Genomic DNA, 27155 nt, shown 5'->3' with positions numbered 1-27155 from the left:
CTATGGGTTGTTTCTTCACTGTTTTTGTTTCCTTTGGTATACAGAAACTTTTTAGTTTGATGTAATCCTGATTTGAAGCTTTTCCCCTGTTTCTTCTAGTGGTTTTAGGAATTTAAGTCTTGAATCCATTTGAGTTGATTTTTGTGTATTGTATAAGGGCTCAATATCATTCTTCTGCATATGGATATCCAGTTTTCCCAGCACCATTTATTGAAAAGACTTTCCTTTCCCCATTGTGTGCTCTTGGCCTCTTTGTTGAAAACCCGTTGGCTATAAGCATATGGATTTATTTCTGGGATTTCTATCTTGTTCCATTGGGCAATGTGTCTGCTGTTAATTCCAGTACCATGCTGTTCTGATTTACAATAGCTTTATAATAATATATTTTGAAATCAGGAAGTATGGTGACCTTCTTCATTCTTAATCATAAGAGAATCTACAGATAATGGTGATGCAGTTTTAATGAAAAGAAGAAAAAAATTCTGTCTCATTAATAAATTGGTCAGAGAAGCAATATAAAGTTTAAAATTGTCAAAGAGAGTAGCGTGCACAGCCAGATGGGCTCTGGGAACTCACATAGCAATTCACTGGTGAAGAGTTACAGGTGTGTCTAGGCTACAAGACCATTTGGAAATAACCAAAAGAAAGGCCTTAACTTATATTTAAATTACAGAGTCAAAAAGTCCTAAGACTTGTTGAACTTATTAATTTTATTTGTTTTGCTTTCTAAACTAATGAGAGGTTTTTAAGATCAGCTTTGCCTTCGGGTCTATGTACACTCCATCACCTGAAGTTGTTTGGATCCTATAGCAGTTGATGCTGTCCTTAAAGAGTTCCTGTGTAGTCTGTGTTGGTCCTGATCGAAAATGGACTCCAAACTAGAATCTGAATTATTGCAATGCCCAGCGGAACCAGGCAAACCAAATAAAATATATGATCTTGATGATCTATAGATGCACTGGGGGAAAAAGTTATAAAACATAGTTAGGTGTTTGTTTTTTTCCTAGTGGCTTCTGTTTTTATTAATTCAAAACTATTTAACAAAAAAAGTTTTGTTATCTAACAATCCATTTAAAAAAGAAAAAAGACATTTTATTGAATAATTTTAATTCTTTCCAATTATTGAATAACCCTTACCTTTTAGTTGCTCATAGGAGAGGAGGCTGACACACAAACCTGTGAGCACAGTACCTGCTGAAACATGCCACAACTACAACCCAGAATGACCAAGTGCCTGGGATAACCAAGGACAGGAGTGAGGACCCAAAGCACACACTCATATGTGTGCACCCTTGTTACACTTCAGTCTTATTTGTTTGGTTTTGGTACCAGAGATTGAACCCACGGGCACTTAACCACTGAACCATATCCCCTAGCCCTTTTTATTTTGTCTTTTGAGACAGGGTCTTGCTAAGTTGCTCAGGGTCTTGATAAATTGCTGAGGCTGCCTTTGAATTTGCAATTCAATCCTCCTGCCTCAGCCTCCCAAGCCGCTGAGATTATAGGTGCATGCCCAGCTACACTTTGGTTTAAGGCTAAACAATGGGTTTTAAACAAGGTGAGAGGATTTGGACATTCATTTCTAATTCCAAACTTTTACTCAACACAATTAAAGGAAGGAATCCAGGGGTAATAATATTTAGGAGCAACCTGGGTAGGTTTTCTACTAAGAACTTCCATTAAGCCCAAATACTTTTAAGGTTCTTAATTATATTCCAAATAGATCATACTTTTTATTTAAATCATATTCAGTAAAAAGGGCTCCTGATTATTCAGATTTTGATTATTCAGTTAGCTCAACTATTCAAAATAGCCCCTCATTAAGCCAAATGAGAAAAGAAATGAAAATGTCAAACTATATGATATAAGATGAGGAAGCAGTTTGCGCTACATTTTCATATTAAAACCAATCACTATTACCAGAACTGATGTATCATTAGTTCATCTAAAGAAAATTGATATTTTTAGATTATTAATATGCTGGGCATTGAGCTACATACTAGGTATTCAACAGTAGCCAGAACTGGTAGGGTCCCTGTCCTCATGGAGCTTACCCCCATGCAGGTAATAGATCTTATATGCAGATGGTAGATCTTACTCAAATAATTATAAGTAAATTCGATTTACATGCACTTATATGAGACAACTGTAAAAAGTTCAGACTTACTCTTAGCAGGTGGAACCTAGTAAATCAAACTGAGTTCTGAAAAGTAATTACACATTAACTAGAAGTCTGCTGCCTAAAATCGTGTGCAGAACCTCCAACCACCACTACCTCCGCTAAAAGCCATAGCTAAGAATGTCCTTGGTGCTCTGGACTGGATGGCATTCATTAGGGATGACCATCCCCCCAACTGCTGCTCCTCCAGTCTGCCCCTCACCTTGAGTCCTACCTGGTCCAAGAACTTATTACTACCTACCCCCTCTCCATGCTTCTGCTGCTACTTCTCAGGCTCTGAGATAAACACAATGGCCAAGGTCATAGGCTTGACTTCCCCACATACATGCTGACTATAGCTTCTGGAAGTAGCAGAGGCTCTGATAGTGCTGTTTCTCCCAAATTCTCCTTTTTTCTGTGGGTATATAATGTTTGGTTAGCCTAGCATTCCTTCAAGAAAAAATCCTCTCCTTTCTTCCACAAGTAAGCCTGTCCCTGTCCTTAAGACTGTCTCACTCCCACGCTAAGGTCAGACTTGTGCCCCGACTTGGTCAGAGGATTCCATGCCTCCTGGTACCACTATTGCTTTCAGTGACTGTCATGTGACTTACACAAGGCCTGTCAGTGTCCAACCAGGGACTTTTGCTGTGCTACCAGGACAAGAGTGCATGCTTCTTCATAATCTTGGGCTATTAGGTCCATATAAACCTGGGGCTATGTTGCTTGCAGGAATTAAAAGCTTGAAGCAGACACAGAGGGAAAGTCAGAGAAAAAGGTTTCTGGCACACTTGGGAGCCAGCTCTGCCTGACTTTTCAGATATAAGAATCAGTAAGTTCCTCTTTTATTTAGCCTGTAGTGGATTTCTGTCACATGCAGCCAAAGTGGCCTAAGTAATATACCCTTCCAATTTGAATTGATGCCCATATTGTGTAAACTGACAGCCTCTGACCACTCTAGAGAAAGGATTCAGTGATATATAATTGGCCTCAACCATTAAGGATCCAGGAGGTATGAAACAGCTGAGTGCCTGATTTCTAGAACAAGAAGACATGGTCATGACTGCTTTGGAACTTGATGTTGCGGATGCTCACAACCATCATGCTTCTCTTGCAGATTTGACTATTCACTGATATGAACCACAAGACCCACTAAACAGGAGAACCAGACTAACAATGGGTGCAAGATGCCAAAAAAGGTAACGGAGACCCAGTTCCACTTCAATAGCTGCGTAAATCATACATGTCTCCAACACATAAAAGAAAGGAAGTGGCCTAATCAAGACCTTTAGAGGGGGGAAACCACAGCACTGCATCCATGAGCTGCTTAGTCACGGAATTATTACAGTATGTGCTCCGAAACCCAGGGTTTTATGAAAAGGCTGGTTTCTGCTCAGCAGAGGCACCTCTGTGCTTTCGACTCAGTATTCGATTAGCAGCAGGAGCCCATTATCTTTCTGCATTCTGTAGTTACAACAGATTCCAGTTTTTAAAATATCAAGAAAGCTTTCTCTGCCATACTCTTCTTCCATAATGTTCTGCCTCAGCTTGAGCCCTGGGCAATGGAGTCAGCCAACTCTGACTGAACTTCAGAAACCAACAATATCATCTTTGAAGAAGATTGGAGCCAATCTGTTGGACACCTAGGGTCTGGCCAAGAACCAGCACAGACCATCAGACATATGCATGCAGTCATCTTCACAGAGCAGGCCTGTGAAGGCACAAGATGACTAAAGTCTCATTTATCATCCCAAGCAACATCAGCACAGGGATTGCCCAGATGAGCTCAGCCTGGATTGCTGACTTGAGACATGAATGAATAAAATGGTTGCTTTTTGTGTGTATGTGTTGGGAGGCAGGGTTGCTTTTTTTGGTGCTGGGGATTAAAACCAGGTGCACTTAACCATTAAATCACATCATCAGTCCTTTTTATTTTTTATTTTGAGGCAGGCTCTAAGTTGCTTAGGGCCTCACTAAGTTTCTGAGGATAGTCTCAAATTTTGATCTTACTGCTTCAACCTCCTGAAGTTGCTGGGATTATAGGCACATGCCACAACACCAAATCAAAATGGTTGCTTTTATAACTAATTTTTTAGTCATTATTATGTAGGAAATGCTAACTGGTATCTAATTCCCCAATTTTCAATGTTTTTAACATATTAATGATTAGGATAGACATAGCTGAATTATGTATCAAATAAAACCAATAGATCTTAAAAATATATATATCAAGAAATTGGATTCCTGCTGGGTGTGTGGTGCATGCCTGTAATCCCAGTGGCTCGAGAAGCTGAGGCAGGAGGATCTTGAGTTCAAAGCCAGCTTCAGCAATGGTGAGGCACTAAGCAACTCAGTGAGACCCTGTCTCTAAATAAAATACAAAATAGGGCTTGGATGTGGCTCAGTGGTCGAGTTCAATCCCTAGAAACCCCCACCAAAAAAAGAAATTAGATTCCTGCTGTCAGGGTCTCTCTATGGAATATTTTCCATCTCTAGGATAGAATTGTCTTTATCTATTTTTTTTTTTTTTTGCACAGAGAGGGGGCATGAAGAACACGTGTGGCAAAGTTTCCTATGGGCATAAGACAACATGCACAAAGACCGCCTGAAAGAGGCACTCAAGGGCAGCCAGGGGACAAACGTTTCAATGAATAGGCAATCTGGCATTTGTTAGAAGACACAATACTTTCAAGCTTACATCCTTATCACTGACATTGCCACCATCTTAATGGATTCAGACTTTGCAGTAGTCCCTGTGATTTCCCCACTACCTCACTGAATCTCTTGACACTCTTCAAATATTTCCTTGGTGTTTCTGCTTCTTTCTTAAGATGCCTTTTTTCTCCTGAAATATGATTCTAAGCCAGAGACATGCCCATGACTTGAGAGAATTTCTCTTCTCTCTCACATTACATTCATTCTACTGGGAGATGAATGAACCTATTGACTAGTGAGGCTATATTTCTTTCAGAATGTCATCACCTCTCATTGCCAACCTTAACAACACTTTTTAATGAATCTCTGGTAGAAAAATAGTTCTTACGCACTGCTTGGGGCTTCATTTGTTCACCAGGTATTTATTGCACACATACTGTCGTAAGTGCTTAAGATACAGAATAAATTAATCAACATCGATTCCTGCCCTCCACAAAGCCTACCTGCTAGTGGAAACAAACAGACCATTAAAAAATATATTTAACATCATCTTATAATAATAATAATTGCACTTCTGCTCATGGAAAAAAATTGCACCCAATTTTCTCACAATCTTCGAAACAAAAATAATCTACCTGCAGGTAATAATATCCTAAAATATTACTCTTTGGTATCCTTTACCTAATTTTCTTAGCTTACTATGAAAAGTAAGCTGTAGAGGTAAAGGGGGACCATGATGTAAATTATCATACTCTCACCTCAAATTGTATCCTCTGTAGGATCTTCCTCATCACAAAACTAAAATGAAGCCTGGCTCCTTTCCACTCTCTTATTTTTCCTATCAATATTGTCTCCAAGAAAACAAGTATAAAATTAATAAGGTTGCTCTCTGATAGCATCAGTAAAATAATTTTATCATCATTAGAATAAAAATAGACAATCCAACCAATGGAATAAACCAAAATCAGCATCAATGGGCACCCCTACAGAATAAAGAGATGCTCAGTATTGCAAAGGCCAAGAAACTCAAATAAGACTTAAGTAGTAGGGTAGTCTCTTCTGAATTAGGGTCAGGAAAACAAGTCCACATAAATAGTTGCTACCTCAAGTATAGAGAGGAAATTTCTTCTAGGGTCAGCCTGAAACAAAGGTAACAAGTTTTAGCAGGCTTACTATGTATGTGGCCCTGTATCTCAATTGGCTTGGACTGCCATAACAAAATACTATAGACTGCATTGATTGGGAGGCCTCGTCAACAAAAATTTATTTTTTCACATTTCCAGAGGCTGGAAGTCTTAGATTAGGGTGCCAGTTTGGTCAGATTCTAGTGAATGCCCTTTTCTTGGCTTGCAGACAGTTGTATCCTCCCCCATGGTAGAGACAGAGAGAGCATGCTCTCTCCTTCTCTCCCTCTTCCCACCCCACCCTCTGTTTTTTAATTGGTGCTGGGGTTTAAATTCTGGGCCTTGCCCATACTAAGCACACATCCACCTCTGAGCTACATAAGAGCACTAATCCTATTACGCAGGTCCCACTCTCATGTCATTGTCTAGACCTAATTATCATCCACAGGCTTCATCTCCAAATACCATTGCATTGTGAGTTGCTACTTTGAGGAGACAATTAAGTGCATAGCATTCTGTTGGATACTTTCCTCTTGTTGATGCTAATCTTCACAACCCTAAAGACCACAAGGAAGTTTAGGTTAATTAAGTTGCCCAAAGTTACACAACTAGTGAGTTTGGAGCTGGAGCTGAGACTTTTACCTAAAACATTTTATCTGAACTAAAAATCTCTCCAAGAAAAACTGATACCTCTAATCTAAATTTATCAGAAGGAAAAAAACTCAGTCTTTGAGAAAGTTAAATATTCTCCATGGAAATTTCAGGTATACTCATAGCATTATATGATCACACTGAGATCTTGAAAAATCTAAATATTTAATTCCCTATATGCCAATTTTTCTTTGCCAGAGATTGGGGGATATGGTTCATGTTTCCATATATAAAAACTAAATGAAAAAAGTAACAATGTAATATTCTTCCAAAATACACCATAAGGTTGATCATCTCCTGCTTTGGATATAATCTTGTCCTCAGGTGGTCCCTTTGCAACAAAAACACAAAGACCCTATTTATAGAAGTAAATAAAAAAGTGGGCTATGGGGAAGAAATCAATAGTGTATCATTGCTAATTCTGTGGCAAATTCTGGGGCTGGAGCTCTTATCTAGCATGTCTAAGGCCTTGGGTTCCACCTCCACGCTGAAAAAAAAAAAATTAATACAAAAATCAGGATATATATTATTATGGTCCTAAGAACTTCTGGACAGAATTCCCCCACAAAAATTTCACATCACAGCCCCATTTCTGAAGTACCATCAGTAAACTTATTCAGTCTCAATTGTAATCTTTTGGGCCAAATGTTAACAATTTAGATTACTCTAAGTGCTTATGTCCACTATAATTAGCAACAGAACTTTCATTTATTTCTTGCAGTACTGGGGACTGAACCTAGGGGCACTCTACGGCCGAAGGACATTCACAGCTCTTTTTACTTTTTCTTCTGAGACAGGAGCTCACTAAATTGCCCAGGATGACCTCAAATTCTCAATGCTCCTGCCACAGCCTCCTGAGAATTTGGGCTACAGGCCTAGGCCACTGTACCCAGCCTGCATATGTATTTAATCCTGACTTCCCAAATATACAGTGCTGGGGCAGAGGGGAAGTCAAGTCTCAACAAAGAACAAAATTTGAGACAGAATTTATGGAATGTTCTAACTGTTGACTATTTCTAGTTCTTCTAGTGATCCATAGCAGGCTTTAAGCTCTTTATAGAAGAGTGTTTATTTTTTATTTGTTTGCTTGTTTGATTGGTTTTTTTTTTTCACTTTTGCAAGACTATGTGTTTCAATGGACTCATAGATAAAGAATATATAAAAAACATTAGCCAGGTGTGGTAGCTCACACCTGTAATCCAGCTACTGGAGAGGCAGGAGGATTCCAAGTTCAAGGACAACCTGGGCATCTTAACAAGTCCCTATCACAAAATAAAAAGTAAAAAGAGCTGGGGATGTAGCTTGGTGGTAGAGTGCCCATGGAGTAGATTCCTGTTACTGAAAAAAAAAAAAAAGAGTCTTTAAAAACATTAATAAAGAAATTTATAATAAGCATTTCAAAACTATAGCAAAATTAACAGCATGATGCTGGGTCTCACCCTCTAGAGTGTTGCCCTTCCCCTGGGGGGATGGGGATGGGGGTGCCCCCCTCCTATGCAAGTCATGGGTCTCCCCGTCTCCAGGGTTGCCCCTCTTCTGGGGGATGGGGCCACATGACCCTCCTGTGCCAGAGATGGGGCTCCCCCTCTTGTGGGGTGCCCTTTCTCTAGAAGATAGGGGCACCCCTCCTCCTCTAGGGATGGGTTCCCCCCCTCTCAGGGGATGTGCCCCCATAGGGGATGGGGGCACCTCTCTTCTAGGAATGGGAGATGCCCTTTTTTGTGGGGTGCCCTTTCTCTAGAAGATGGAGCCACCCCTCCTCCTCTAGAGATGGGTCACCCCTCTCAGTGGGTGTGCCACTGCTAGGGGATGGGGGTGTCCCTACTCCTCTAGGGATGGGGTAACCTTCGGGGAGTGCCCCTTCTTTAGAAATCTGGGTGCCCCTCCTTTAGGGATGGGGTCCCCATCTCAAAGTACTCCCCAGGTCCCCATCCTCTAGGGATGGGATCCCCTTCTTGAGGGGTGCCCCTCCTCTATGATGGGGTCTCCCTCTTCTAGGAATGGAGTCTGCCTCTCAGGGGGTTCCCAGTTCCCCATTCTGTAGGGATGAGGTCCCCCTCCACTAAGGATGGAGTCCCCCTCTCAAGGGGTACATCTCCGTTAGGGGATGGGGGTGGGCGCATCTTTTTCTAGGGATGGGGTCCCCCTCTTGGGGGATGGATGTGCCTCCACTAGGGGATGGGGGAGGGTGCCCCTCCACTTTGGGGACCCCGCCTCTCAGGAAGTGTGCCTCCACTAGAGGATGGGGCCAGGCACCCCTCCTGAGTGATAAATGGGGCTTCCTCTCTTGTAGGGTACCCCTTCTCTGGGCAATGGGGTACGCCAACTCTAGGGACTGGGTCTCCGTCTCCTGGCATGCCCCTCCCTAGGGGAGGGTACACTTCCACTAGGAAAGGTGTCCCCCTCCCAAAGGGGTGCCCCTCTCTAGGGGATGGGACTCTCCCACTTGGGAGTTGCCCCTCCTCTGAGGGATGAGGGCGTCCCTCCTCTGCAAAAAATGGGGTCCACCACTTGGGTGTGCCCCTCTTCTAAGGGATGGGGTGCCCCACCTTTAAGGATGGTGTCCCCCTCTTTAGGGGTGCCCCTCCTCTATGTAATGAGGTACCCTTCCTCCTCTAGGGATGGGATCCCCATCTCCAGGGGTGCCCCTCATCGAGAGGATGGGGTGCCCCTCCTCTAATGACTGGATCCAACTATTGAGGGGTTCCCCCTCCTCTAGGGACTAGGTTCCCATCTCAAGGGGTACCCCTCCTCTAGGGAATGGGGTGCCCCACATGTAGGGACTGGGTTCCCCTCTCAAGGAATGCCCATCTTGATAAAGAATATATAAAGAACATTAGCCAGGTGTGGTAGCTCATACCTATAATCCAGCTACTGGGGGGTTGCCCCTCCTCTCGGGGGTTGCCCCTCCTCTAGGGAATGGGGTGCCCCACATGTAGGGACTGGGTTCCCCTCTCAAGGAATGCCCATCTTGATAAAGAATATATAAAGAACATTAGCCAGGTGTGGTAGCTCATACCTATAATCCAGCTACTGGGGGGTTGCCCCTCCTCTCGGGGGTTGCCCCTCCTCTAGGGACACGGTGCCCCTCTTGATCAGTGCCCCTCCTCTAGGGAATTGGGGCTCTCCTCCTCTAGGGTTGGGGTTCACCTCTTGGGGGCTGCCCCTCATCCAGGGGATGGGGGCAACCCTCTTCTACAGATTTGGTCCCCCTCTGGGGGGGGTGACCCAATTCTAGGGGATGGGGGGCCTGTGCCCTTCCTCCTAGAGGGATAGGGGATGGGTTTCCCTTCTCATGGGTGCCCCTCCTCTAGGGATGGGGGCATGTGCACCCCTCCTCCTCAAGGGATGTGGTCCCACTCTTGGGGGGTGCTCCTCCTCTAGGGAATGGATCTCCCTCTTGAGGGGTGCCCACCCTCTAGGGAATGGGGTACCCCCCACTAGGGATGGTGTCCCCCTTCCAGGGGAGTCCCTCATCTAGGTAATGGGGGAGCCCATCTTCTGTGAAGAATGGGGTCCATGACTCAAGGGTGCCCCTCTTCTAAGGTATGGGGTGCCCTCCCCTAGGAATGGGGTCCCCCTCTGGAGGGAAGCCCTTCCTCTAGGGAATGGGGGTGTCCCTCCTCCTCTAGGGATAAGATTTCCCTCTCGGGGGTGCCCCTTTTCTAGGGACTGTGTCCCTCTCTCCAGTGGTGCCCTTCCTCTAGGGGATGGGGTGCCCTTCCTTTAGGGAGGGTGTCCCCCTATCGAGGGGTACCCCTCCTCTAGAGGATGGGGATGTCCCTCCTCCAGGGACTGGATGCCCCTCTCAAGGGGTGCCCCTCCTCTAATTGATGGGGCTCCCCCTCTTGGGGGTTGCCCCTCCTTTGGGGGATGGGGTTGGGGGACCCTCTCCTATGCAAAGGATGCTGAATTAATTGATAATCATGAAAGAAAAAAATTCACTAGCACCAAGATTGATTTCTTCCAAAGTTTAATCTCATCGTCATAAAACTACTACATTAGTCTGGTTTTACTACTATAGTCAATCTCTATTTAAAATAAAAAAAATAAAAAAAAAACTTTTTTAAGAAAAAAGCAGTTTTAGAATTTATTATAATGATTAGGCACATGTAAGTAAACATGAAAAATATTTGCGTATCTTGAAAGACAAAGCTCTGGGATTATTTTTATTTGTAGATGTTTCACCTTTAGACAATTCATTTTGAATCTTTTCCTTTGCTAGAGTTGAAACCATTTTGTTTACTATGTCACTGAGAGAAAAGTCATATTCTCAGCTTTCTAAGCTTTCTTCATAAATATAATTTTGGAAGGATCTATTGAGAAGCTTTCAGACAAAAGACAAGCAAAACAATGCTTCATATAAAAGGTATAGAAACCAATTTATTTGGCTGGGGATGTAGCTCAGGATAGAATACTTGCCCAGCATGCAGAAACCTAGGTTCAGTCCCTAGCACTGAAAATAAAAACAAGACAAACACTTGTATACATAGACTGGTCATAGACAGTATTTCTTTCTTTCTTTTTTTAAAAAATACTTTCATTTTATTTATTTGTATTTATGTGGTGCTGAGGATTGAACCCAGTGCCTCACACATGCTAGGCAAGCACTCCACCAACTGAGCTACAACCCCAGCCCCTGTATGTCTTATGTAATACATTTAATCTAGTTACCCACAACAAATCAACAGATGACAGTGAAATTCAATATGTAAATGGACAGACTGTAGCTCCTGGTGAAAATGTATCTTTCTATTCCAGAATCTCCTGTCAAGCAGCAGGAATTTGGCCAGAACTAGAGGACACTACTAGCACATGGAGTGGGTACAGTGCCTTGCAATGGGTAACAAGCAATCAAGCACCAAGCTTGTGTTCCTCCTGCGTTCGCTGCTTATCTTGCCCTGGACTTAGCTCATTGTACGACTTGCCCTTCTGCCTCAGTCACTAATGCCATGTAAGCTCTCAAGGACAGAGAGAGATAAAGTCTTATGACTCTGTATCCTGGCTCCCAGTAGCTCTCAGCTCAGATTAACACCTAATAGAAACTCCGTGAATATTTGCTGTAAGAAGAATGCAAACATTCTTAGTTGGTCAGATAGGAGGAAATTCTATAGCATATTAGAATTCTATAACATACTAAAATTTCACAAATTTTTGTGAAAAATCAAACTTGTGTTGTAATTTTTAGTAGAAGTTATGTGTATAAAATAGTTGATGATCCATTTCTATTTATACCTCATGAAGTCCCTTATCCCAATTAGAAGAGACTTATGCTGGTTTTCTTGCCCCAGGTACCCCAGTTTTAGATCTCCATTAATAACAAACTTTACTATTATACATACTGGCTACTGGTCAGTATATATGTGGATCACTAAGAAGTAAATAGATCTATTAAACATGGTGAAATAATCTTCTGTGTAGAACTAATATTTCTTTGAATGTACTAATAAATCAATATATTTTGAAAACAGCAAAGGGAAGAATAATACCCCTTGGCTATACAGTTCTGTGTAACAGTGGAATCATAACCAGATATTAGAAAACTTACCTGTAAGTTTATAATTCATTTCAAGTAGCCTTTTTTTTTTCTAAATTCTTCACACTGGTGAGTCTCACAGTACTCTCTGATTGTCAAACCATATCCTGCTAAGTGTACAGTTAGCCTCTGGACTTTTAGTCAGGCACTTTCAGATTAGCAACAGCTAGCTACCTGAGGCCACCAGATGTCAAGGTTTAATTATCACTCAAAGATAAATGATACTTAAGTGCCTGAATTTATATCTCTAAAAATGCTTATGGTACAATGAAACCAGTTTGCCAACGTGTCCAAGCTGCCAACATGTCACTTTACTGAGCCAACAAAAATTAGTCCCTAGAGCCTCTGTTTTCAAGGCAGACAATCTTTATGTTCCCCATGCTGGCTGCACAATGGAAAAGATAGTGAGCTCTAAGAGACGCTGACACCTGAAAAGAATATGGAAGGAAAAAAAAAAAAAAAAAAGATACTGATGCCTGGTTCTCACCTCCAGAGACGATTTAACTGGTCTAGGATGTGACCTGGGCATCCGGGTTTTTTCAAGCTCCAAGTGATTCTAATGTGCAACGAGGTTAAGAACTTTTACTTTAGGATCTTTATATTCTTCGAGAATACAAAGACAACTATTGTGCATCACCTGAAAACCACCAGGGGTACAGATGCTGTATTTTGTGAAAGATGGCGCTAGTTAAAGATGTCACTGAACACTTCTTAGCAGGAGGAGGACACAGTGTGAATTTTGTGTTAGAACACTTTGGCAGTGGTTGGAAAGAAGGCCTGGAGGAGAGCAAAAATGGAAGCTCAGCTACTAGTTGCCTACCATGTAACAAGCAGTCATGATATGAGGGTAGATAAAATAGTTTCTGACACTAGGAACCTACAATCGTTAAGGAGATGGACATGAGTCAATTGTAGCACAGAGAGGTGAATACTATGATTATGAGAAACTGATGTGACTCCATTTTTTGAAAATAAATAAATAACAGCAGCTTCTACCTCAAGGCCTGTCCTAAGGAAGGGGGTGTGACCCTTGTCCTTGGAAAAACCCACAGAGCCTTTCTAGGCACATACCCACTCGGCTGAGTTGTTTGTCTGCAAATAACAGGAGAGGTCTGTGGTGCCAGGTGTCCCTGACTCAGTTAGGCTAGGTGAGGACCCATTAGCAACCCCTTAGCAACCACCAATCAGCATGAGACAGAGAAAATACCTGGAATGCCAGATGACCCCCCAGTAGTTTATGGTGGTTGATAACATGTTGGGAAACCATGTAGTTTAGCAATACACCCCTCGTGGCTTAAATCAATCAGTTCAAAGGAATCTCCCTCTTGTACTAACCCCTTACCCAACTTGTTCCCACCATTGAATGTGCTAATCAATGTTAAGAGTTGTTGTTTGATTTTCCCGCGGTACGGAATGATTTGCTGTATGATGTTGTGATGCATAGAGTATCCCCCCAAAACCTATAAAATCTCACTGAACAAAGGACTGGGACTCACTCCCTGGGACTGCTGTGTCAGAAATGGTTGTGATTCCAGGCTTGAGCTTGCAATAAAGACTCTTGTGTGATTGCATCGGATTCTTCTCCTGGAGGTCTACTGGGGTCCCACGAATCTGGCATTACAATTAGAAGGGTATATGAAACATAATGATGGCTAAAAGTGCTGTGGTCATAACTATCTCCAGAAGCCTTCACAGAGGAAGAGATGTCAGCTGTGACATCTGTGATGTCTGGAGGAATGTCAAATCGTCTAATAGTGGAGTTTGAGAAGTACAGACTTGACCCTACAAGGAAGAAAGTATTAATAATGTTAAATTAATGAGTAACAATATCAGATTTGCCTTTTAGAAGATCAACCTACAGTGTAGAGAATTCTTTGAAGGGAGGTTAGCCAAGTAGCAGAGAAAGAAACAATGGAAGACCAATTGAAAACCAAAGAGTGATTTTATATGAGAAATTCTGGTGTGGGTCTGAGCTGAAGCACTCTAACAGGGAAGGTGAAGAGGACACTGACACTCACATGCAGCAGTGTGGCTGGGCACAAAATAACTGAGCTGCCACAAAGCCTTGTTGGTTCAAACAGCAACTCTTTATTCCCGAACTCTCACCGGCAAGCTACACATACTTCCCAGGAACAACACTCCCTCCACCGGGCTCCGCGCGCCAATTCTCCCGGAATCCCACGAGAACTCAACGGGAACTCCAAAGTAGCAGGGCGCCTGAGGCAGCAGGATCCGTCCTAATCCCTGAGCCGCCCTATTCCTGAGCAGGGTCACCTTTCAACCATTCCCTCTGGCAAAATGCCAGGCATCATTCCGACTAAACTGTGGCTCTCAACACTCACACTGAGGTTAAGGAGTTAGAATCAACAGAATGTGGTGATCCCTGATGAGAGAGCCACAAAAGTTGCAATTGAGTAAACGTGTGTGACGAAATGAGAAGGAAGTTGAGTGTGGACTGCTCTGGACCACATTTCCTCCATAGAATGTGAAGGAGTTCTTTCTCAGTCCCAGTTTCTTCATCTATTAGATGACTGTTTTCCACCTGCATTGGGAAAGCTGCTCAAAGTCCAGGTAGCATTAAAAGCTGCAAGCAGTACTGTAGTAGAAAATCACAGTGGGCCAAGCCAACGGTGCACACCTGTAATCCCTGCAGTTTGGGAGGCGGAGGCAGAAGGATTGTGTGAGTTCAAAGCCAGCCTCAGCAAAAGTGAGACTTGCCAAGCCTCTCAGTGAAACCCTATCTCTAAAGAAAATACAAAATAGGGCTGGGGATGTGACTCAGTGGTCGAGTGCCCCTGAGTTCAATCCCCAGTATCATCCCCCGCTCCCCAAAAAAATAAAAAGAAAAGAAAATCAAGGTGGCTGAAAGGGGACAGGAACAGACTCAGGTAGAAGATTCAAGGCCTTTAATCTTCTATTATAGCTTATTCATTGATTCATGTGAGAGCATGGAGGAGTAACAGCCTAGACTTCCTCTGGCAGCCACAGAACCTGATAAAACACCTGTCACTAACCTACAGGTTCTTGAATTTTTCCCCAACTCCCTTCTGTAAGACTGGAAGACGCCGCACCACACTACGAATGGGAGACACCATACAACACAGATCACTGAAGAGGTTCCGCTTTATTACAAAAGGCTGTGGGTTTATATAGGTCTAAGGAGAGGTAGCAGGGCTGAGGTAGATAACGGGTCGCCCGTCTATTGGCAAGCTCTTCCATATGTCAGTTCTGGAGCCCAAGAAGTTAATTCTTATTGGGGCTAAGGCTTCCCACCAGCAGGATTTGAACATTGGCGCCGGCGGGAACGTTTTGCGCCAGTGAAAGGAAAAAAAGAGGAGAAAGAGGGTCGTTAGGCGCCATGTTGGGGTTTTTCTCTGGGGTGCTGCTGCCGTTTTATGTTTTCCCAACACCTTCAGTGTACGCTGAATACATCAGCAATGAGGAAAGCTATTAAAAAGTGTCGAATCAGGTCATTACTCTGCCCCAAATTCTCCAATCATAATTCTTTTAGGAGATGCATGCTCAATTATCAGGGGTAGCACGCCATTATATCTGCAACTTGCCTTAAAATGGTTCAGAAAACAAAAGACACACACATATACACACCCACATAGACACAGATAAAGCAAAGATGCAAAAACTGTTAACAACTATCGAATCTAAAGAGTCACTATGTGTATTTTCTTGTGCTTTTCTTTAAACTTTTTTGTGTATTTAAAATTTTTTATAATGAAAAGATGTGAGAATAAAACAAGAGGGTTTGATTGTTAAATATAGGGTAGATGTGTTGATAAATGTGATAAAACTAATGTAGTAAAATGTAAACAGTTGAATCAAGATGTGATCACTATACAACTTTTAAACATTTTTTTTTTATTTTTGAAAACATTCAAAATAAAACTCTGGGAGGAAAAGTAGTTTAAATAAAGAAACAAAAATAAAAAACAATATTTTTGTGGTGCTGGGAATTGAACACAGGGCCTTGTGTATGTGAGGCTAGCACTCTACCAACTGAGCTATATCCCCAGCCTTCTGGAAGGAAAAGTTGTAAGAATAAAATTAAATAAATCCTCGCATATGTAGAAAATCCTATAGAATTGACAAAAACAAAAACAAAACTTCATGGGACTAAGAAATTATGATAGCAAGGTTGTCAAATCCAAGATTAACATAAAAAAGTCAATCTCTCCCCTGAACAACTGTGATTTTAAATTCAAAATATAATGTTATTTATAATAGTGCCCCCAAATATGAAATACTTAGGTATAACAAAATACATGCAAGATCTATATGAGGAAAACTACAAGACTCCAATGAAAGAAAGAAGGCTAACAGAATGGAGACATAATCCATGTTCTTGGATAGGAAAGCAATATTTTAAGATATCAGTTCTTCCCAACTTCATCTATAGATCCCAGTCAAAAATCCCAGGAAGGTATTTTGTAAATATTGAAAACTAATTCTAAAGTTTTTACAAAGAAGCTAGTAGACATTATTGGAGAACAGAGGTGGAGGACTGACACTACCCTACATTGAGACTTACTGCAAAGCTGCAGTAATCAAGAAGTCTGGTATGTGAAAAAATAAACAAACAGATCAAAGGAACAGAGAAGAAAGACCAGAGCAGACCAAATAAATATAATCAATTTAACTTTGAAAAAAAGCAAAGGTTATACAATGAAGAAAAATAGTGTTTTCAACAAATGATGCTGGAACAATAGACATCCTCACACGAGCACAGACATAAACAAGCCTTATACTCTTCATGAAAACCAACTCAAAATGGATCATTGACCTAAATGTAAAACATGAATCTATAAAACACCTAGAAGAGAGCATAGGAGAAAATCTAGGTGACTTTGGGTGTGGCAATGGCTTTTTAGATACAACACCAAAGGTATAATCCAGTAAAGAAAAAAAATAATGAGCTGAATTGAAGATTAAAAACTTCTGCTCTGAGAAAGACACTGCTGGTATAGTTGTGCAGCAATAGGAACTCTTATTCATTGTTGGTGGGAATGCAAAATGGTTCAGCCACTTTGGAAGACAGTCTGGCAGTTTCTTACAGAAAAAAAAAAGTATTCTTATTATGATTCAGCTATCATGTTCCTTAGCATCAATCTAAATGAAATAAAAACTTATGTCCACACAAAAACCTGTGTACACACCAATTTTTATAGGAGTTTTATTCACAATTTCCAAAGCTTGTATGCAACCAAAGATGCCCTCCAGTAAGTGAATGTATAAACTATGGTACATCCAGACAATGGAATATTGTGCAGCACTAAAAACCAATGAACTATCAAGCCACAAAAAGACATACAAGAAACTTAAGTGCATATTATTAAGTGAAAGAAACCAATCTAAAAAAAGTTACATACTATATGATTCCAACTATATGACATTCTAGAAAAGGCCAAACTATGGAGGCAGTAAAAAGATCAGGGATTGCCAGGTGTTAGTGAGAAGAAAGAGAAATCGGTGGAGCCCAGGAGACTGTTAGAGAAATGAAAATATTTTGTATTGTACTATAGTAGTTGATACATGCCATGATACATCTGTGCAAACCCATAAAACACACAACTCCAAGAGTGAACCCTAACATAAACTATGAACTGGGTGAGGATGACGTGTCCATGTAGGCTCATCAGTTGTAAAAAAGTGCCACTCTGATAAGGGATACTGATAAGGAGGGAAGCGATGCAAGTGGGGTTACTTAGGGGATATATGGGAACTTTGCACTTTCTGCTCAACTTTGTTATGAATTAAAACTGCTCTATAAATGGGTCTAGTCAATCAATCACCACCATCCATCTCCCAGTGAAACCAAAGTAACAAAGCAGGACCACAGGGCCCTGCAAGGCCCTGTGTGACCTGGCCTCTCTCCATATCACGGCTTCCTCTCTTGCTTACTGGGCTTCAGCACACTGGCCTCCTTGCCAGACCTAGAGCACCAGGCATGCTGTACCTCAGAGCCTTGCCACCTGCATCTCCTGCCAGGAACACTTCCCCCCAGAGAATCTTCATGGTTCCCACCCAGGTCTCTCCAGGTCTTTCAAATGTCAACTTGTGGGGCCTTCTCCATTCTCCTCTTTTAAAATGCAGCTTTCTCCAACCCTTCTTAGTTTCCCCAATCTTTATTTCTCACCAAAGAACTGATCATTATATAGAGCACTCTGTTTTTCTTAAGTCCTCCTCCCTCCCTCTAGAGGACAGAGACCTCCCTGCTGTGTCATAGTCTAGGGCTTGGGGGGCTCTCAATAACATTTATTGGATGAATAAATGGACAGCTGATTGAGAGTGCATGTGTGCTTCCTGATATTTACCATGCTGTTTTCATTTTATCTGTGTTCAGGAGGGGAAATCCAACTCAGTCACCCAAACCCAGCTCCAGAACCCCGACTCCTGTGAAGTTCTCCCTGGGCAGACTGAGACCTCTTTTCTGTATTACCACAGTGCTCCACTTATGCCTCTGATGGGCCCCTTTATCATGGTTTTTTTGTAATCTGTAGAGCCCCTTAAAGTCTCCTTATTCATATTGTATTCCCAGTACCTTTGTACCTGGCATATAAGAGCAAGTCCTTAAAAACTTTGGTGAAATGAAATAATGAATGAATGACTTAGATAAGGTCACCAATATGTAATTTAGTACAAATTATATAGACATATGTAGTGCATATAACTTAAATAATATCCAATACTTAAAGATACTATTCATAAAGTTCCTTCAGCATTCACAGTCATAGCTTACTTGAGATACATGAGTTCATGACTAACAACATCCAAAAGGCAAGATAACAGCAGAGTTTGCTTTCATATTTCTTTCATGTGATTTCAAAGATTGTTACTTTACCTGCTATTTGGGTCCCCATATTCATGCTGCTTTAGCTTACACAGCACCCCCATTGGAGCTAAAGACTGAGCAGGCTTGGTAAACAGAGCATAGATGCCAAAAATCATTGAGTAAAGGGACAATCTGGAAGACAAAGATTACAAGGGTCTTTAACACACACACAGATTACATGTGTATGTATTTTCTTTCTTTTTTAGTTGTAGATGGACACAACATCCCCATTCATCCATTTTCATGTGCTGTTGAAGATCCAACCCAGTGCCCCACACATGTGAGGCAAGCACTCCACCACTGAGCCCCACATGTGTATGTTTTTCTACACATAAGTTCATACGTATATGTCTATGTATCAAGGACATCTTCATCTAGGAAGTCCCTCCTGACCCTGAGTAAACAAAAATAGAAATAGCAGAGTAATTGTAAAATTTTAGCCCCATAGTTAAGATGCAAAGAGAAGACAGCTGCCTTCTTACATGCTCAGTAAGTGAGCACTGTACTGAGTAAGTGAGCGCCACATATTAGTTAATTTAAGCCCCACAGCAATCACAAGAAAGCTTTTGCCACCCTCCTCTTTTAGAGATGGGAGAACAGATGACAACATCCACAGTCACACGATGTGTAAATGAAAGAACTGATATTCACACCTAAGTTTTTCTGCCCAAATTTCCTTAAGTATTACTTTAGTGGATTCCTAGTAAGAATACTGCCATGTAGTTTTTTAATAATGATGTCATATAAAATAAATCAAGTGCGTTGACTGAACAAAATTAAATCTTTTCATGTTTTAAGTGGTGATGGAAACCTTGCCAATAAGGAGGAGAAAAAAGAAAGGAGAAAGAAAGAAAAATAGAAAGAGAGAAGGAAAGAAGGAAGGGAGGGAGGGAGGGAAGGGAAGGGAAGGAAGAAAGAAAGAAAATAAATAAATCAAGGCCAGAGAATTGGAGGAAGTTTGACTTGATAGAAAGAACTTGGATTTGATTCCCAGTTCTTCAATCAGTTATTATGTTAACTAGGAAAAGTTAATCCATGAATAGTATAAGTTTCCTAAAAATTAGGATAATTATAATCATATGGTAATATAACTACAGTCTGTCTCCCCCCACAAAACTGTATGTGCCATGAGGGCAGGGACTACATGTGTTTTGTCATTACAGTATAAAGTTTTCCACTCTGACATGATCAGGACATTTGGCTAAAGCAAAAAAAAAAAGAAAGAAAGAAATCACTTAAAGGTTTTCATTTTATACCTGTATTTCTTAAGTTTATAAAATCTAAGAATAATTAAACCTTGTAATTATAATTACAAGCACATCTGACATTAACAGGTTTAAAATAAAAAGCACTAATTCTTGGTAAGGGTAGAATTGAATCATCAGAGCAGGAAAGCACAGGTATCCTCAAATAGCCATTCGGTCACCAACATATGGCATACATGCACATAAGTACGCATTGTTTAGGAGGAACAAAGAGTATCAGGTAAGTGGAGAGTCTCTTACAAGACCTGCTGAACTGTATCCCCAGCTTTTCCACATTGCCTGACACATAGGTCATATCTGTAAAGTCAATCTTATCTATCATTCAAGGGTGCTATTAGATGTAAATAAGCAAATAGCCATATGCATTTGGCATATGTTGGTGCCCTTTTCTTTCCAACTGTTTGAAATGTTTCGTTTATTTGTAGGGTATCTCATTCAAAGAGAATTTGAGGGTTGAGTGTATAGCTGAGTGGTAGAGCGCATGCTCAGCTTGTGTAAGGCCCTCAGATCAATCCCCAGCACCAAAAAAAAAAAAAAAAAACAGAAAGAAAGAAAAGAAAAAAAAAAAGAGCCAAACATGGTGGCATACACCTGTTATTGGAGGATCAAAAGTTTAAAGCCAGCCTCAGCAATTCAGCAAGGCCCTATGCAATTTAGGGAGACACTGTCTCAAAACAAAAAATAAAAAAAGGGCTGTAGATGTGGCACAGAGGTTAAGTGCCCCTGGGTTTGATCTCTGGGACATAAAAATAAGAAGGAGGAAGAATAAGAGGAGAAGGAGGAGAAATTGAGAGGTGTAAAACATTTGCTAAAATTGCTGTTTGTTAACATGTTTTCTTTTTTTTTTTTTTTTTTGTATCGCAGATTGAGCCCAGAAGTGCTTAACCACTGAGCCACATCCCCAGCCCTTTTTTATATTTTTATTTAGAGACAAGGTCTCGTTGAGTTACTTAGAACCTCACTAAATTGCTGAGATTGGCTTTGAACTTTCGATCCTCCAGCCTCAGCCTCCTGAGCTGCTGGGATTACAGGCGTGAGCCACTGCTCCTGGCACTTAATCATTTTTTTAAGGAAAAACAAAAAGTCTTCTCAGTCTTTCTAAGCATGAAGGTCATTAGACTGAAGATATGGTCCTGTACTGTAAGGCACTCATCAGCTTGCTTATTGCTATGATTATGACAGCAACAGGACTGTGTTGAAGGAATCATATATAAAGAGGAGAACAAGCAGTGGGCAAAGCTCTCCTCCATTTCAGTTGCCTTAAAAAAGAGAGAGACTGTGCAATATGTTTCTACAAAGTTAACAAAAAAGGCTGTAACATAATTCATTCCTCTTTAGAATGCAAAAGGAGGTATATATCCGCAAATATTTGTCAACCAAGAGAATTTTATATCTGACCTAAAACATTTATAATCATACCAAAGAACAAAACATGTTATCATCAGCTTAAGACTTTTTCAAGTAAGAAAGGATACGATGAAGCTTGATTTTTTTAAAATTTTAATTCTTAGAACGTCACCGAGCACAGGTCACTTTACCTTACTGTCTGGTGTGTATGGCACTATGTAGAACCTATAGCTAACTAAGATTTTGATTTACTTCTGAATTTTAACCCTGTTGTAACATTGGCTGTGTGAACCTGAGGGATAAAAATAATGATGCCCTTTCAAAAGTGGAGGGAAATGGTGCAGGGCAAACAAATAGGAATATCCTATGATATTCTACTCCCCAATTCCTAATGATGCCTCTTATGACCATCTCTCTTGTATGTGATTTATAGTATTAATATAACTGAGATATAGCGACTCTGATAGGTCCTACCTGCATCTGACATTTTTATAGCTAATATCTGAATAAATATACTTACTGCCTATTGAACTTCAGTAAATCTCCATGGATCAGGTCAGCTAGTGGCAGGTTAAATAAACAAAAAGAAGCTTGCACAATCACCCTAGAAAAAAAATTAAAATAATGTACATATATGAACATTTTACAACTAGAAGGCACAGATTTTGTTATTTTAAAAAACACATCAAATGAAACTTGGCATTTGGTTTGCAAGAAGGAAAAAAATGAAATTGGATACTATAAAAGTAAAGATATATTAAATACATAATTCTGTCCCTCAAATATATGCAATTCTCTTCTAAAAGTAATTACTTCCACATAGGATTTTTAATGGTTTTTATGCTTTTTCCCATTCCCTAATAATTACTTGTTTATTAAATCTGCTCAAGTTACAAATAGATTCTAAGGAATAGAACTTTCCAGGGAATTTCATCTGCTTTCTCTTAATATAAAAACAAGATAAGTTAAGAATTGTAAATAGGCACATAACATTTTGATTATGATAACAGAATAAAATGGAGAGAAAAGTTTAAGTTTAAAAAAGTAAACAAGAGAGGGGAGGGGGGATAGTAGAGGATAGGAAAGGCAGCAGAACACATCAGACACTAGTATGGCAATATGTAAAACAGTGGATGTGTAACCGATGTGATTCAGCAATCTGTATACGGGGTAAAAATGGGAGTTCATAACCCACTTGAATCAAATGTATGAAATATGATATGTCAAGAACTATGTAATATTTTGAACAACCAATAATAAAAATTTTTTTAAAAAAGTAAACAAGAGCTAGGCATGGTGGCACACACCTATAATCCCAGCAATTTAAGTTCAAGGCCAGCCTCAGCAATGTAGTAAGTCCCTAAGCAACTTGGTGAGACCCTGTCTCAAAATAAAAAACAAAAATAAGATTGGTGGGGGGGTTGCTCAGTGGTTAAGCACCTCTGGATTCAAACCCCAGGAAAAACAAAATCAAAAAAACCCTTTAGAAGAGAGTCAGGCAAGAAATGAGGAACAGCTTTCCAGACACAGGAAACTGCATTTGTAAGACACAGAGGTGTCTGAACCAGAAATTTCAAAGTCTTTCCATATGGTGGAGAATACAGTGTAAATGGATGAATAACAAGAAAAGAGGATGGAAAGATAAAGAAGGCCTGCATAAAAAGGACTTTATATCATTCAAATACATCATGAAAACAATTGGCTTGTTAAGCAAAAGGATGACAGGTTATTCTGATGCAATTTGGGAGAAGGGGTTAGAGGGACTAGAGACTGGAGGCAATGGGGACAACTGGAGGTTACAACAGCATTCCATATAAGTGACATTGAGACCTGAGCTGAATGAATAGGGAAGGATGGATTCGGGATGTGTTAGAGAGATGAGTCTGCCAATGATGTAGATGGAGGTGTTAAATGGAGGTGTCAAAATTCAGAGAGAGAAGGAAACAATTTCTCAGTCCCAAATTTGGGCAACTAGACAGATGGTGAAACCGTTTCCCACAATGGTGAACAAAGGTGAAAAAGAGCAGATAGGGGCAAGATCCTTGATTTGGACCCGTTGAATTCAAGATGTCTGGAGGAGTGGGTGCCAGGGGAAGAGTGGAAGTTGCAGAAATAGGAGGAACTGTCAGCTGATATTTTTTATTTTTTTAAATATTTATTTATTTACTTTTGGTTGTAGTTGGTCACAATACCTTTATTTCACTTATTTATTTTTATGTGGTACTGAGGATCGAACCCAGGATCTCCCACGTGCGAGGCAAGCACTCTACCGCTGAGCCACAACCCCAGCCCCTGATTCTTTTTTTTTTTTAATTTTTTAAATATTTATTTTTCAGCTTTGGGCGGACACAATATCTTTGTTTGTATGTGGTGCTGAGGATCAGAACCCGGGCCGCACGCATGCCAGGCGAGCGCGCTACCGCTTGAGCCACATCCCCAGCCCCAGCCTCTGATTCTTGACAAAGGCACCCAAAACACATGTTGGAGAAAAGACAGTCTCTTTAATAAATGGTACTGGGAAATTTGGATAGTCACCTACAGAAGATTGAAGCTTGACCCATCACTCTTACCTCGTGTAAAAACTCAACTCAAGTCAGACTCAGTAGCACACGCCTGTAATCCCAGCGCTTTCAAGGCTAAGGCATGAGGACCACAAGTTCAAAGCCAGCCTTGGCAACTTAGTGAGGCCTTAAACAACTTAGTGAGACTATGTCTCAAAATAAATGTAAAAAGGGATGGGGATGTGGCTCAGTTATTTAGTACCCCTGGATTCAATCCCTGGTACAAAAAAAAAAAATCAACTCAAAATGGATCAAAGAGCTAAAACATAAAACTGTACAAGAAAGCATAGGGGAAACACTTCAAGACAATGACTTCTTGGATATGACATCAAAAACACAGGAAACAAAAGCAAAAATAGACAAATGGGATTGCATCAAACTAAAATGCTTCTTCTGCACAGTAAGAAAGAAAAGAAAGGAAGGAAAGGATCAACAGTAAAGAGAAAAGTCACAGAATAGGAGAAAATATTTGCCAACTATTCATCTGACAAAGGAATAATATCCAGAATATATAAGGAACTAAAAAAAAAAACCTTAACAACACAAAAACCAAGCAATCCAATTAAAATATAAGCAAATGATCTGACTAGATACGTCTTAAAAAAAGAAATACAAATGGCCACAAATATATGAAAAAAAAGGTTCAGTATCATTAGTCATCAGGGAAATGCAAATCAAAACTACAATGAGATATTTTCTTACCCCAATTAGAAAAGCTATCATCAAAAACATAAGAAATAAATGATGGTGAGGATGTGTAGAACAAGGAAATTTCATTTGCTGCTGGTGGGAATGTGAATTAGAACAGTCATTATGGAGAATAGCATGGAGGCTCCTCAAAAAAACTAAAAATAAAGCTGGGCAGGAAAGAGCCTGTAATCCCAGTTACTCAGGAGGCTGAGGCAGGAGGTTTGCAAGTTTGAGGCCAGCCTAGCCAATACAGCAAGACCCCATTGCAAAAACAAACAAAAACCTAAAACTAGAAATAGCATATAATCCAGTTACCTCCCTTCTGGGTTTATATTCAAAGGAAATAAAATCAGCATGCTAAAGAAATTCCTCACACCTTAATTTCTTACAACACTATTCACAAAGCTAAGATATGAAATCAGCCTCAGTATCCATCAGTGGATGAATGATTCAGAAAATTTGGAAGACATACACAATGGAATGTTATTTAGCCATCCAGAAGAATGTGGGTAGAGGAAGACTGGATTTAATCAGTGAACCCTCTTTATACATGTATTGAAATTTCACACTGAAACCCATTAAATTTGTACAATTACTACTTGTTAATCAAAAATTAGAAAAAAAGAAGAAATAGGAGAAAGAGTTGAAGGAGGAATAGAATCTCAGCTTCTTTGAATCTGACAACAGCATTTACTCAATATTGCATTTTAATAGGTCACCAAGAAGAAACTTAACTTTACTACAAAAATTAGTGTGGGATATCTAGGGCCTTGTGCATGCAAGGCAAGTACTCTACCAACTGAGCTATATCCCCAACCCAGTGTGTGATCTCTCTTTAAAAAAACCCAAAAAAACTGTTAAACTGGGAGTGGTGGCACGTGCCTGTAATCCCAGCGGCTTGGGAGGCTGAGGCTGGAGGATCCCAAATTCAAAACCAGCCTCAGCAATTTAGCAGGACCCTGTCTCAAAACAAAAAGGAATAGGAATGTGGTTCAGTGGTTAAGCACCCCTGGGTTCAACCCCTTGTACTAAAAACAAACAAGCATTCAAACAATTTGGTAGAAAGATTCAATGATCCAACCTAGAAGCAAATATTACACCGAAATCCCATCAAAGATGTTCACTGGGGGCTGAGGCTGTGGCTCAGAGGTAGAGCACTTGCCTACCATGTGTGAGGCACTGGGTTTGATTCTCAGCACCACATATAAGTAAATGAACAAAATAAACGTCCATGCATCTAAAAAAAATATTTTTTAAAAATGATGTTCACTGTTTTCGGCATTGACTTACTTGATAATAGTGAGATAAAAAGCCAAACAGTAATAGTAATCCTGTCCCAGAAGTAACATGATAATGGAGACCACTCCTTCTAGGTAGAAAGAGGTTAAGATAATCTTATAGTAACCAAATTTCTTCAGCCAGGACTGACCCATAAGGACAAGGCACTGAAATGGAAACAGATTTGGCTTTGTGTTAAGAAGCAAACCCACCCGTTATGTCTACTTACTCTCACTGATGACAAAATATTCTCATTACAAAATAAATTTGCTTTTGAATTACAGTATCAATTGAAACGTACAACTAATTCTCTCTTGGTTTCAGATGATTTGATCCACATATATCAAAAAAATTGACTATGGATATTAATATTCTATAAATAACAAATAAGCTACTATTATTTTCTATAAAAACAAATAAACTAACCAGGAAATAGTTTCCTAATTTATTTTCATACTAAGATAGATTTTACTAAAAGTGATCATGTAAGACATCGATCAGGGGCTGGGGATGTGGCTCAAGCAGTAGCGCGCTCGCCTGGCATGAGTGCGGCCCGGGTTCGGTCCTCAGCACCACATACAAACAAAGATGTTGTGTCCGCCGAAAACTAAAAAATAAATATTAAAAAAAAAAAAAAAGACATCGATCAGTAGCAACAAACAGCATTGCTTTATGGTAAAGTGAAAGATTCAACTCAAATCTAAAATAAACCCAAACAGAATTCACATAGTGTACATGCACAGTAGCCAAAACGATTGTTGAATATATAAAAAATCTCACTATTATTCTTACTGTGATATTAATCTGAAGTGTACTTTTTACTCTAAAATCAGAGGTTTAGTAAATAATATTCCAGGATTCTATCTATATTCTTTCTGCTTGTGTGTCCTGCCTAATCTCACATATTTTCATAATTCTAATAGATTCATGTTGACATCTGAGACTTAGATTTGCTTTTTTCCCCTGCATTTCTTTCTACCAAATGAAAAAGTTCATTGTTCTAGACTGTAAAGTTTGTGCTAGATATACGTATGTACATTAACAAAGAT

General features: G+C 40.3%; 1 protein-coding gene across 1 annotated transcript in view; it reads right to left on the bottom strand.

Annotated features, from left to right (window-relative positions):
- Positions 1-825: 825 nt before the first annotated feature.
- The window catches only part of LOC114103120 (transmembrane protein 180-like), a 35170-nt gene continuing 8840 nt past the window's right edge, over positions 826-27155 (bottom strand). Inside the window, 4 exon segments of the mRNA XM_034636388.2 lie at positions 826-958; positions 18975-19097; positions 22098-22181; positions 26119-26273. Of these exon segments, the coding sequence (XP_034492279.2) occupies positions 826-958; positions 18975-19097; positions 22098-22181; positions 26119-26273 (495 nt within the window).

This window comes from Marmota flaviventris, chromosome 19 (assembly GCF_047511675.1).
Source record: "Marmota flaviventris isolate mMarFla1 chromosome 19, mMarFla1.hap1, whole genome shotgun sequence".
Lineage (NCBI taxonomy): Eukaryota > Metazoa > Chordata > Mammalia > Rodentia > Sciuridae > Marmota > Marmota flaviventris.
The sequence above is the reverse complement of the archived record's forward strand: the minus strand, read 5'-3'. Positions and strand labels throughout refer to the sequence as shown.